The sequence below is a fragment of the Podarcis gaigeae genome (assembly GCF_964106915.1).
Source record: "Podarcis gaigeae genome assembly, chromosome: 8".
NCBI lineage: Eukaryota > Metazoa > Chordata > Lepidosauria > Squamata > Lacertidae > Podarcis > Podarcis gaigeae.
In genome coordinates, this window is record NC_139684.1 from 57,118,468 (window position 1) to 57,132,050 (window position 13,583).

At 47.7% G+C, this 13,583-nt stretch overlaps 1 protein-coding gene across 4 annotated transcripts; it reads right to left on the bottom strand.

Annotated features, from left to right (window-relative positions):
* Positions 1 to 369: 369 nt before the first annotated feature.
* On the bottom strand, positions 370 to 13,274 carry CCDC28B (coiled-coil domain containing 28B). Of its 4 annotated transcripts, XM_083751534.1 has the most exons (7): positions 12,738 to 13,274; positions 11,442 to 11,772; positions 8,605 to 8,840; positions 6,543 to 6,715; positions 6,115 to 6,269; positions 4,429 to 4,451; positions 370 to 4,117 (listed from the first exon to the last, which is right to left on the bottom strand). In XM_083751534.1, exons 3-7 carry the CDS (start codon positions 8,763 to 8,765, stop codon positions 4,063 to 4,065), a joined length of 567 nt encoding a protein of 188 aa, XP_083607660.1. In that variant the 5' UTR covers positions 8,766 to 8,840; positions 11,442 to 11,772; positions 12,738 to 13,274; the 3' UTR covers positions 370 to 4,062. The 4 variants fall into 4 exon arrangements, with proteins under 4 accessions (XP_083607660.1, XP_083607658.1, XP_083607659.1 ...); XM_083751532.1 differs by lacking the exon at positions 11,442 to 11,772 and having other exon boundaries at positions 12,738 to 13,258; XM_083751533.1 differs by lacking the exon at positions 11,442 to 11,772 and having other exon boundaries at positions 12,702 to 12,835.
* Between the last annotated feature and the right edge of the window lie 309 nt (positions 13,275 to 13,583).

Here is a 13,583-nt window from a genome sequence, read left to right on the forward strand (position 1 = left end):
TCCAAGCTTTTTGTGGGATTGCTGGGAGCCTACTTTGTTTCATACACTACGTACCTCAGCCTTTCCCAATATTATTGCCTTTCTATTTATTTTCTTCCCCTGCCTTCTAAATTGGTGGGGGTAGGCAATCATGATTAGGAATCTGGAGGGGGGCCAAGTATTTGGACTCTCATCCTAATTAAATCCTACCGCCCACTTGGCTACAGGATGTGATTTGGACTCCAGAAGTCTGGAAACCAAGTTGTGATACCATTTGCAGCGTAAAGCACATCGGCAGCGACTGGATGCTGCTAAATTGCAGTGTTGCCAAGTTAGATGTCAAAACCAAAGACACAAAATAAACTTACCTACCAAATACACACACAAAACTTTTGTCCTATAGAAAGTTTAATAACTATTTATGAGCTGATTTTACAAAAATTGGACTCCACCCCTTTCCACAATGAACGTTTCATGTGTTAACAAGCATAACAACATAAAAAAAATTACAAACCACATTCATTTGTTCAGTAGACTACAATTTTCACAAAGGTTTAGTAGAGCTTGGGAGGAAAAGAGAACACAAGCGGACTAGTAATACAAATTAAAGTTTGCATACTTTATCTGCTTATTGTGATTTTAAATGCAGCTTTTTTTGGGGGGTACACACTACCCAGTCTTTGCCAAATTTGTGCCCTCCAGATGCTTTTGGATACAACTCCAGACGTAGCCAAAAACAACTGGAGGGCACCATGTTGGTGAAGGCTGCATTAACCCCTGCCTTCAGCAGTCCTATGCATTAACAAAGAATTCTTCTATGGGACTTCAACTCATTAAGCACTCAATCCATATCCTTACACCATCAGTTACTAAACAAACACTAACTGGGCCATGCGAGATCCTCTGCAAGCCTCAAGGGACGGGCAGTGCACTACAGGTCCAGGTATCCAAATGGCTCTGGCAGTGACTCCGGGTTCAAGGCTAAGGGTGATCAGGAGAAGGAGGCAGTTGGGAGCACTTGCAGCTGCACCAGAACTGGGGAAGGTGGAACTGAGGGTCAGAAAAATCCCAAGAAATATGGTCCTCGAGATTCCTGCCCCTGATACTCCTCAGCGCTAATTTCTCCTGCAGGAAGGCAGAGGTGGCTCCCATGTGCATTAATCCACATGGAGAATCTGGATGTCGATCTGGAGTTAGCTAGGCCTGCAGAGCCATCAGCTGCAGCAAACGGCAGCAGGCAGTAGAGCAGCTGTCATGGGCTAAAGCGGACGACAAGCTCAATTCTGCCACATTGCGCAGGCCGCTTGGAACTTTCTGCTGACCCTCAGGGACAGTCATGAGAGGCCCTGGCAACCTGATGAGGTCGTCACAGGAAACATTATCCCATCAGCATAAATAAGATACTAAAAAGCGCAATGAGAACAACAGCCACAGTGCCTCAGCAAATGTGGAATCAATAACATGATTGACAACAGAGTGTCAAAGTGAGCTGAGCAAAGGGCTGCTGGAAAAGGAAGGGGCTCACAGATTATGGGCACCCAGAATCTACATCTTATATGGGCTTGCCAAGCAAGTAATGAAATTGAAAGAAAAGGTAGAAAACACAATCATTCTGATATATAAAAGGTATTCAGAGAATCTCTCTCTTTCTACCTGCCTGCTTGGGGTCTAACTCTTTTTTTACAACCTCTCACCCAGCTAAAGGCCACAGGATCCTAGCCCACAGTTATTGTTGCTTAAATATTTTATTCCAAAATGCTACATGTGCCATCAAACTTAGAAATTAATTTTCACAACTAGATGGCTCCAAGTCAGGAGGCTGAATTTTCTGGAAACCTAGGTTTGCTCGGCACAACAAAGCCACTTAAAAGAAAAAGAAAAAACGAGCTTTCTGCAGTTAAGAAAGCGATGCACTAAAAATTGTGAGATAAACAACTGATTAAAAGGAAGGCATAACATCATCACACAAGCAATTCAATCACAATGAATGTCCATTGTCATATAACGTCCCTGAAAACAAATCAGAACGTTTGCTCAATAAAAACCAGACACCATAAACATTGTGTAGACAAATCAGGATGAATGCTCAATGTAGAGGCCATCTGGAGGCGATATCCATATTAAGTTCTAATGGTACTATACTGCAATATTACATTTCTTCAAATGCCACAGTTTTCTATATGAAGAGAATAATATACCTTAAATGAAGCAAATGAATAATATACCTTCATTTCATGTATAATCTTGAGTCTTCTTTCACTGGTTATGCATTACTGTCTCACTAGGTTCTGAGTGAGCAAATGTGAACCCTAATTAGATTACCCAAGTTGTTAACACTGGGAAAGTTTTGCATCTCTGTTTTGTTGCCTTGGAACAACCGCCAGAGCCCTGCATGTGATGTAGGGGTAACCTAGCATAGTCTTGGGTTAGGCCTGTCTGGGGATTCCTAGGGCTGGGTTGTGGGGGCGGGAGGGGGGGTGAGAAATGAGGGACAAGCCCCAGGGAAGAGAAAGGAGGTAGCCCAGGGATAGTATTTCTACACCTCTAGCAAACCAGCTGTTTGTGTACATTTGCAAGGGGCAGAGCTACATCCTGAATAGAGAGAGTGCAGAGGTTCACCTGGAAGCATGTGAAGGGCTGTGGAGCCAGGAAACTTGCCCTCCTCAAGTGGTTCCATAAACTGTTCCACAACCTGTCCTTCAAATCTGGTATCAGGGGGAACTGGGTCCTCCTTTTCATAGCAGAAATGAAACATGCAGACCAAGGATTGGATTATCCCAATGATGAGGATAATAAAAATAGTAACACTTAACATCTGTATAGCACCTTCACATGTACTCTCCCTAGCTGTAAAGCTTAACAACAGATCTGTAAGATATTATCATACCCCATATTGCAGAAGGGGGTACTGAAGCTGAGAGTGACTAAGGACAACTAGTCAGTTTGTGGCAGAGGCAAGATTCAAACTGGACACCTCTTGATTCATAGTCACTCTCTTAAGCTGCTACACTACACCAGCTCTCTACAAATAGGCCTGGGGGATAAATTTGGGTCTGGCTTGCATTTTAATGAAGAACTCCATAAGTTGTGCTTATTAAAACAATGTGTAAATAAAAATACAGCTATTCTTCAAAATTCACACTCCTCTGAAGTCTAACACAGTTCTCCAACCAAATAATGTTTTTAAAATGTGTATGTTAGGGGAAAGTGTGCATAAAATGCATACATTAAGGAAAATAACATACAAAAAAAATGCATTCGGGGAAATTGCTTGCAAAAATGTGGTTAAGGAAAACTCTGTATAATTAGGAGGAATTCAACTGAAATTCTGATAAATTTGGCCTTCCCTAGTCATAAGACCACTTCCCTCCTCCAGGGGCAGCTTCCTATTAAACAGTTGGCATTTTAAAAAACGTTGATGGGGCTCCAAACAAACAGTCATGAAAATGAGCATTCATGCTATGCTGGGGGAAAAAATATTAAAACTGGAGGCAGACAACTCTTGGCAGAAGCAGAGAGGCTGATGGAATACATCACCGTTCAATTTGCTGGCCTTGTGCCTGTCAAACTGTGTGTGTACACACATAGCATGTGTGCAAACTGGTCTGGAGCTGTAGGAGGAAAATAACAGTGGATCCTGGTTCTAAGGACTGTCTGCAGGCAACCAAGCCCTAGAACTTGCATCTCTCTGTGTTGGCACAGGACATTTTGCCAGTCAGAGCCAGAGTCCTGCATGGCCCTAGAGGGCTCACCCAGCATCCCTTGCCACATCCCCCAGGGCCTTGCACTGGAGCTCTCTGTTTGCCCTCTGTCGGTCGTGGGGCGCAGGAGTCTCTGCCGGAGGCTGGCTTCCATGCTGCATCTGCAGTGTGTCCCCAGTGCACTGAGGCCCAGGAGTTGCATCCTTTTCCACTAGGCTCCATCTAACTTATCCTTTCTGTGTACAGTCCAGAAGTAGTTCTGCGCGAGGGTCTTCTTGCTCGGCTCCGCAGCTGCTTCTTTGCTTCCTTTGTTTTTCTTTTTGAGGCTTCTGAATGAAAACAGTCAAGAGAAAAACCAGGCAGCCGCCTCCTCCTCCTCCTTCTAGACTGTGGACGCATCCTCCAAGTCAGGGTTTTCTGCCAGGTGGAGCTTTTGTCTGAGGTGTCTTATTAAGGAAAAATGGAAGGCAGCTAAGCTATGATGCCCCCCTTCTTCTCTGAAGACATACCTATTCACCTAATGCTGCTTCTCTTGAGGAGAGAGAGGAGGAAGGAGCCGGGGGGAATCTCCTATTTAAAAAGGAGTAGCTGGACTATTCAACGTTGCCTATCTGCCACAGATGGATAGACTACTTCCTCCCTGTACCCCACCCAGCGTCCCACCCTTCACCCCCACCATCGCCTCTGCCCCCAGTCCGCCTGGGAAATGGCTTGGGCATTCACACACTGGGCACCATAAGGAGGATACATGGAGTTGCTGAGTTCTTCCAGCTGCAAAAGCAAAAGAAAGTCAGCCACAAACAAACACAAGGAGCTCTTAAGAGGAACTTCTGCAGTGGAAATAAACTGGGGCCACACTAAGCAAGGTGATGGAGCACTGTGATAGGATCATTCCCTTCTTTAGATTTTGGCAAATAGCAGCTTCTGGGAGAAGGCAGTGATAAGCATCAGGGGTGCAGGCACTGAGTGAGTGTGTATGGTAGTGTTTTTAACACATACATGCACAAAACCTTATTTTTCAGATAAAGATGCCCCTGAAACAGGTATTTGCTCTGTTAAGGGAGAAGCCAGAGGGATCTCCCACTGCCACCTCTGTGGCTGCCATTTGCCAATATTTAAAGAGAGGGGATATCCAATATATCATATTCCCTTATTTAGCCTGTAGGTACTATAAAAATGGATCAAGACTAAGAAAGTTAACTTGTTTCCTAAAATGCAGAAGAGAGTCCCATAGATATTGCACCAACATGGAGAAAGCTCTATTGCAGGGTTTAGGAACTGGATCTGGCCATGAGGCTGGATGGACCCTTATCTCCCCTATAGGCCAAGCTTGATAGGCAGGCCAGTCAATCACCCGACATCACAACAATGTGAAGGATCCTGTTTTTGTCCATGCAGACGATCAGCTCATTGGTGGGGCTAGCAGAGTGCTGCTCACAGAACACTGCAAGTCCTGATGATCAGATGATGACCAGTACCTGCAAACCTCTTCTGTCTCAGCCACACCTTTACCTGTCCAACACCTGATCAGGTATAGGGCTTGGCGAAAACCACCAGACTGGCCATAAATATTGGAGGAGCACAGAGCAAGGTCTCCCCCACAGGCAGATGAGTGTAAATTTGCCAGTAAGTAAAGGACTGATAGGGACGCGGGTGGCGCTGTGGGTTAAACCACAAAGCCTAGGACTTGCCGATCTGAAGGTCAGTGGTTCGAATCCCCGCAACGGGGTGAGCTCCCGTTGCTCGGTCCCTGCTCCTGCCAACCTAGCAGTGCGAAAGCACGACAAAGTGCAAGTAGATAAATAGGTACCGCTCCTGCAGGAAGGTAAATGGCGTTTCCGTGCGCTGCTCTGGTTCGCCAGAAGTGGCTTAGTCTTGCTGGCCACATGACCCAGAAGCTGTTTGCCAGCTCCCTCGGCCAATAAAGCAAGATGAGCACCGCAACCCCAAAGTCGATCACAACTGGACCTAATGGTCAGGGGTCCCTTTACCTTTAAAAGTTTGTTACCTATCACCTGCAAATGCACCCTACACACGGACCAAGTAGTTGGGATGTCATGGATGCTCATAAACTTCCAGGGGCAGAGGCAATTATATTTTAAGTATGCTGGGTTTCTATAACAAAGGCATATGCACCCAAACATGTCTTGTGCTGGACAACATTTGTGACTTGGGCTACATACTATATATTGTAAAGCACATCCCACCCAACTCAAAGAATTCTAGGCACTATGGTTTACCCTTCACAGTCTAACAATTCCCAGCAACCTTTAAACTACATTGCCCAGAATTCTTTGAGGGAAGGTGTGTGCTTTGGATGTGTTTCAAAGTGTATGCAGCCTGAGCTCTTCAGTTCTGGGTTGAACAAGGAGGTGGGAGAGGGTGAGAGTCTCTCAGCCAGAAAAGGGATTCCAGGATTCCTCACAGCACTCACATTTGTCAGCAGCTGATCCAGGTTCCTGTCGGCCACCGTCTTCTTCTGGTCCTCGGCAAGTTCCTCCACGTAGACGTCCAGGCTGAAATGCAGGCGAGCCAACTTCTCCTGCATCTCCCGAACGTGCTCCAGCTGCTCAAAGGAACATTCCTTCCCTGCGTTAGTTGAGAAAAAGAACGCCAGCGTTATTCAATGGAGCTTCTAGGAGATACCACCCCCATTTCCCCTGCAGGGAGGACCAGTTAGCTAGGTGAGGCTGAGAGAGTTTAATTCAGCTAATTGCACTTGCTAAGCAAAGATTCGAATTCAGGCCTTGCCGTTCCCCATCCAACACCCTGCATATTACAACACACCGTCCAGAAACAGATATTTCTGAGATGTTTTTCTCCCTCGGAACTCAAGGGCCGAGAAATAACTGAAGCGCTTACCAAAAGCCTGCAGCTTTCCCGAATGGAAGTCATTCAAGAGGTTCAGGAGGCCCCCCTCCATCTCATACACATCCGAGACGTCGGTCAGGAACGAGTGCTGCAGAGGGGTCCCCACAGCTGCTGTGGCAGCGCTGCCTCCGGGCTGGGGAGCTCGGGGCTTCTCCTTGTTTGCTCTGCATCAGACAACAGCAATAAGAAAAGATGACGGGTGGGGTGGGACCGGGCAGGAAGTCCGTCTTCCTTTCTCAGAGCACAAAGGAAGCCAGAGACGGCCTCCAAGATTGTCCTCAGCATCATTTCCACTTTCCTTGCCAAGGAGCCAGGGGCTCTGCCAACGCAATGGCCAGTTGGGCATGCAGGGGTGGGAACACGCCAAAATCTCTCCTTGGAGGGCAGCTTCACCTCCACCTACGGAAGTTGTGAGGGAGAGCTGAGGGATCCCCCACCCCAAATTATTAACAGGGAGGCATTGGGGTGATTTTTTTCCCAGGGAGGAGCAGAAAGTTGGGCAGCTAACTGGATAGTAGAGTCTTTCTCTTGTATGCAGACTTCTTCTCAGCAGCTGGCCTCCCCATAAATGCTGCTAGAAATTGTGCTATATCATCACTGGACATTGATCTGCTTACCCACAACTTTAAAGCAAAAGTTCTCAGCCCAGAACTTTCAGCTCAGGAGACATATTCCTTCCAACTCCCTCCCACCTCCCACACACCAGACCACAAGACCTGGACTAGGGAGTCAAATCCTTTTGCTTTGTTTACTGGATAAAGAAATGCCATTGACTCAAGGCCACAGCCTAGATTCCACCCAGGCACCCATCTGGCTTGCTCTAGCAAAGGTCTCCTTTCATTTCAGTGAGGCCTGCTCCAGAGGACATTGCTCACAGCACTCAATTGTGTCCATCTTCCCTCCTTCCACCCTTAAGGGCAGCCCCAAACTGGAAGCCTGGGTCCCCTTTGCCTCAGGTTATAATTTGGGGAGAAGTGTCATTTCAAAGGGAAAAGAGGTGGGCTCTCTCTAAGGGGAACGACCTTAGGTAAGCTGTCGCCAACCTGGCTGGAGCTGGTGGGAGTTGTAGTCCCAGGCATCTGAATGCTGCCTTAAGGCACGGTGGGGTGGAGCAAGGACCGCTTGTGACTTTAGCAAGGCATAACCAAGACACGGTAATTCTTCATACATTGACTCACTGTTTTTGACTGTGCCCTGTTTGCTACTGCAAGGAGATGCTGAGATAATTTTATTCAAAAGCAGGGTTGCCAAGTTTTTCATTTTCAATAATGTTTCCAGGAGCTAAGTGCCTCTAAGCATGTGCCCTCCTTTTGTGAAGGCAGCCAGCTTTTTTAAAAAGCAGACCTATTAATTTTATTTACCGTATTTATTGCTCTATAAGACTCACTTTTCCCCTCCTAAAAAGTAAGGGGAAATGTGTGTGTGTGTGTCTTATGGAGCGAATGCAGGCTGCACAGCTATCACAGAAGACAGAACAGCAAGAGGGGTTGCTGCTTTCACTGCGCAGCGATCCCTCTTGCTGTTCTGGCTTCTGAGATTCTGAATATTTTTTTTATTGTTTTCCTCCTCCAAAAACTAGGTGCGTCTTGTGGTCTGGTGCGTCTTATAGAGCGAAAAATACGTTACTTAAAAAAATTATACCCTGCTCTCCCCCTACAGAAAAAGTCAATCAAAGCAGCTTAGATATGTAAAAAAGCAAGAATGGTGCAACCATTTAAATGCAAATCATCAAACTCCAAGCAGTAGCAAAAAGCAAGAAAAGGGTGCCTCTGAGCAATGGCAAAATGCCTTTCTCTGATGAAAAGCAGCTTGGGTTAAAAAATAAATAAATCAGCATAAGGCTAAAATGTCCTTAAGCATGCATGGAGTGTCCAATTTTGAACAGTCCTATTTAAAGGTAGGAACACAACATAAGCATTAAAACACCTCCTCCCCAGTTTCACATCTTTCCGCTTGGCAGTGGCTAGACGGATGAAATTCTAGCCTGCTGGGCTCTGAGTTCAAGTCCCTCCCAGAGCAAACAATGCAGCTCTGCCCCAAACCTTTGGCTGACCTCTTGAACTTGGCTCTTTGCTTTGGCGAAGGAAGATGAGGCATCCCCAGGGAGAAAGAGGTGCTCTTGCTAGAAGAGACTGGCAGCTTGCGGAGAGCACTGGCTGGAACTGGCTGAGCTAGGTGGGCTTTGGGACTTTTCTTCTTCTTCTTCTCCTCCATCCTGGAAGCAGTGGGTCTCTCTTAGTCACACACCGGAAACCGCTCAGGGGAACCAAGAATGAACCTAAAAATAAGCTAGAAAGAGATAGCAGCAGCATATTGGTGACTTTCAGTCATGAATGTAACTAGATGGACCCTCCAGTGCTCCAAGGCAGTCTACCTCTGAACATCAGGCCCTGGGACAAACAACACGGCAATGGCCAGTCCTGCCATGCTCTGCAGGGGAGCTTCCATAGGAACACAGGAAGCTGCATTATACCCAGTCAATTCCTTGGTCCATCCAGATCAGTACTGCCTGCACTGACTGGCAGCAGCTCTCCAGGGTTTCCGTCAGGGGCCTCTCCCAGCCCTACCTGGAGATGCCATAGGGGACTGAACATGGGACTTTCTACAGGCAAAGCTGATGCTCTGCCACTGAGCTATGGCTCTTGCACCTTCCAAAGGAATCTGGCTGGCCTTCAATGAAAATAAAAGGCCGGAACAGATATTCTTTATTATTATTTTTTTAGAAAGCCATTTCTTCATCAGAAAACTGCAGGGTGTACAAAAGTTTTAATAAAACTCTTCACACAGCTTGCAAATATTTTTTATAACCCCAACGGTAAACAAGACAATAAGAGACATATAAATATGTCTTCCCAATTACATAGATATGTAAGGCTGTCATTGCACAGCCCCCATCACAATCCTGGATTTGCGGGAAGTTGTGGTGGAGAGAGGGGAGGAAAAGAGAAGGCAGGTTGTACAACAGCATGGCAACAGCAAGGGAGTGAGAAGGGAGGCACATTGAGAGGGGAAGCAGTTTTGTCAAGTGTTGCAAGGCCAGGGAGCGTTCTGAAGACAGCAGCCCATTCTGTAACCAGGACAAGAAACAGACTTCCAGCACTTCCAGACTTCCTCTTCCTCACGTCCCATCTCCAACCCTTTGAATCAGAGGTGGGGAACTGGATCTAGCAAACAGCAGCAAAGGTTTGAATAAAGAACCTTCCATACAATGAAATCATTGAGAGCTCCTCATCCTCTCTCACACACACAGGAGTCAGGCGAGGACTAGAAGAAGTTTGAGTACAGTGGTGCCCCGCAAGACGAACGCCTCGCAAGACGGAAAACCCGCTAGACGAAAGGGTTTTCCGTTTTGGAGGTGCTTTGCAAAACGAATTTCCCTATGGGCTTCCTTCACAAGACGAAGGCCAAGGGGGAAATCTCCGGGACAGCGGGGAAGCGCAGCGTGTCTTCCTCACTGTCCTCGGACCTCCTCCGAAGGCTGGCGGTGGGGCAGAGAGACCTCCTCCCGCCGCCAGCCTTCGGATGGCTGTCCTGAAGACTTGCGGTGGGAGGAGGGTTTTCCTTCCCACCGCCAACTTTCAGAATGCTGTTCTGAATGTTGGCGTGGGGAGGAAAAACCCTCCTCCCACCGCAAGCCCCGGGAACAGAGGAGAAGCGCTGTGCGCCTTCCCCTCTGTTCCCGTACCTGTCCTGAAGGCTTGCGATGGGGAGAAAAGCCCTTCTCCGCACCGCCAGCCTGGCAAGCGGTCTCCATAGGAACGCATTAATTGATTTTCAATGCATTCCTATGGGAAACCGTGCTTCGCAAGACGAAAAACTCGCAAGAAGAAAAAACTTGCGGAACGAATTAATTTCGTCTTGCGAGGCACCACTGTACAGCGAGAAGGGAGAAACATTGAAAGGGGGAAATCGCATAAGTGGGGCTGAAAGAACACAGTAGGGAAATAGTTTTAAACAGCAGCGCAGGTCTGAATTAAGCAGGGATGGAACAAAGCAGAGCAGGGGATGGTTATTTTAGACAGTGGCAGAGGTTTGAATAGAGTGAGTCAAGGTGACATTAAGAGGGGTGAAGCGGCAGATTAGAAAAAGGTTTGAATACAGCAAGAAGGGAGGTGGGAAGGTTCTGTTGTGTTAGCTGCTATGATGCACCCATTTCTGCTACTTCTCCTTGTTAAAACAGCTTCATTTTTTAAAATAACAACCCCCAGTGTCTCTCCATCCCTGCTGCACTCAAGCCTCTGTCATTATTAAAGCCACATTTTTTTGCCTCCGTGTCTCCAGCCCTGCTTTACTCAAATGTCTGCTGTTGTTTGAGTACAGTGATAACTGTGTAAGTACAACGTGAGAACACTTTTTGACTGTTGCTATTTTCGGGTAGGATTCAGTCACACACTGGCAAATCCAGGTTGCACAGATTTTTTTAATGCTTGAGCACATCAGTTTTGCTTCTCCCCCCCCCCCAAAAAAAAATTGTTTTGGTGATAAGAAAAGTGATGGGGAAAATGAACTGGAAGGTTTTGGGATAACAAGTAAGTCTGGATGCAGTAAGTCTGGATGCGGCCTAAGTCTCTACTGTTCTCCCCTTCAAAAGGACATCATGCATGGGTTGTATTACCCCTGGAGTTTCTCATTACTTGGAGACAATAATATGAGAAAATGAGGTGCTGGGCGTTTTTGGTTCAGTGGAGATACCTAAGTACCCTTCTTAGAGTCATAGAATTGTAGAGTTGGAAGGGACCCAAGGGTCATCTAGTCCAACCCCTTGCAATGCAGGAATCTCAGTTAAAGTATCCATGATAGAGCACCATCCAATCTCTGCTTTAAACACCACCAAGGAAGGAGAGTCCACAGCCTCCCGAGGGAGGCTGTTTGACTGTAAACAGCTCTTACCATCACAAAGTTATTCCTGATGTTTAGTCAGAAACTCCTTTCTTGTAACTTGAATACATTGGTTTGGGTCCTATCCTCTGGACAAGGTGAACACAAGCATGCTCCATCTTCCATGTGACAGCCCTTCAGATATTTGAAATGGATATCATATATCCGCTCAGACTCCTTTTATCCAGGCTAAACATACCCAGGTTCCTCAACCATTCCTTCTAAGACTTAGTTTCCAGACCGCTGATCATCTTGGCTGCCCTCCTCCGCACACATTCCAGCTTGTCAATATCCTCCTTAAAACTGTGGTACCCAGAACTGGACACGGTATCCCAGGTGTGGTCTGACCAAGGCAGAATAAAGTGGTATTATTACTTCCCTTGACCTGGACACTACTGTTGATGCAGCCTAGAATAACAGCTGCACTGCCAGAATATACAGCCCAGAAAATGGTATCGCTGATCAGCATTGGGGATAGGGAGAGACAGCTTCAGTCCCCACCCAGCCAAAAAGCTCACCAGGTGATGTTGGGAATATGTCTTGCTTCCTTAGGCTAACTTAGCTCTCAGGGTTTGTTTTGAGAATAAAATGAGAATGCATGGGCGTAGCCAGGAGGGGCAGGGGGCAGCTGCCCCCCCCAAATCAATCAAAATCAATACAAATCTGAGATTCTGTCCTCCTCACAGAAGCTTGCCCCCCCCCCCAACAAAAATCCTGGCTATGCCCATGTGAGGGTGGGGTACGTATTTTACATCCTTTAGCTCTGTGTAAGAAAATTAAGGTAGAATTTAAATTAAATTTAGGTTGTCAACTGCTTGGGTGAGGAGGACTGATTCTCCCACTATGAGAAATGCCCCGTGCATCTCATTTAGGTAACAACACTAAACGTCGAATTGCTAATTTGAACCCTCCCTGGCTCATCGACCTTCTATTTTCGCTCTTGCATCACATAAGGAGCTCACATAAATAGATCGATAAACAAGACCGTGCAGAGAAGGCGGCGATGATGCAGCGCCTTAACAAACAGCCCTCTCTGGCTTCTAAGAAGAGGTCGCTGCCCGAGAAAAGAGGTCCGGGTCGAGAGAAGGAAAGGTCTCGCTCTCCGCCGGCAATCTTAAAAGGCCGGTTAATCCCACCCACCGCCATCTGCCAGCAACAAAAGATGCCACCGCCAATGTTCCGGTTTGGAACGCTGATTCCTCGCTCCGCGTTCCAAATCAGAACGTTCTCCTCGCCGAGGTTCCACGCCCCCCCCCCGCCCCCTCTTCGCACCGCATGGGGTGGAGGACGCGCTGCGGAGACACTGACCTCTGCGGCGGAGACGGGCCACGGGGGACGCTCCCGCGGCGGCTGCTCTTGCTGCTGCGCGCCCGAGAAGCGCCGAGCGCGTGCGCGCGCACTCCCTCTCGGAGAGGCGGTGGCCAGGCAGACGCCTCCGCAAAGGGGCTTGTGGAAACGGGGGCCCGATGCTCAGGGTCCGTTCCGCCTCGGGTCGGCTGCAGATGGTTTCGCCGGGCTCGGGCGGAGGGAGGCTTGGTGGCCAGAATGACATGCCCTTTCACTGGATCCGATGCTGCCACTGCCTTCGTGGACAGCAGCCGCTGCTCCACCGCTCAGATCCGAGCCCTTGGAAAACTGGCTTGCTCCCCACCCCCGCTCTGAGCCAGCCCATTGCAAACGCCCGAATTCTTAAACCCGTTTTGGAGGATAGGGTTCAGTAGCCCAACACCGCGTCGAAGGGAAAAGGTCTCTGGGTGTGGTCAGAAGGCATCGGATTCCACCTAGGTAGGCCTTCCTCTGCCCATCTTCCCCTCCCTCACCCCACAGCTTCCATTCAGCCCAAGTAGTACATTAGACTTCTTCCCTCCCTTCACGCCCAGGAAAGCTTGAGCTGGTACATTTCTCCAGGGTAGAAGCAGGACCTTTATAAAGAAAGAAAAGAAGAGGTGAAGCCCCCATCCCTTGAAAAATGTAAATTAGTTTAACTGCTTGCCCCTTTAAGCTTGACACGATGGCCTGCAGAACCTCGCCAGGATAGTCTCCCAGTGGGGGTGGATCTGTGTTTGGTCATATTCATAGCCTAAGGCTTTGGGGCAGGGTAGACAGCTACAATTCCTTTATCACAAGTGTTGCTGAAGGAGTACAATACTTGAA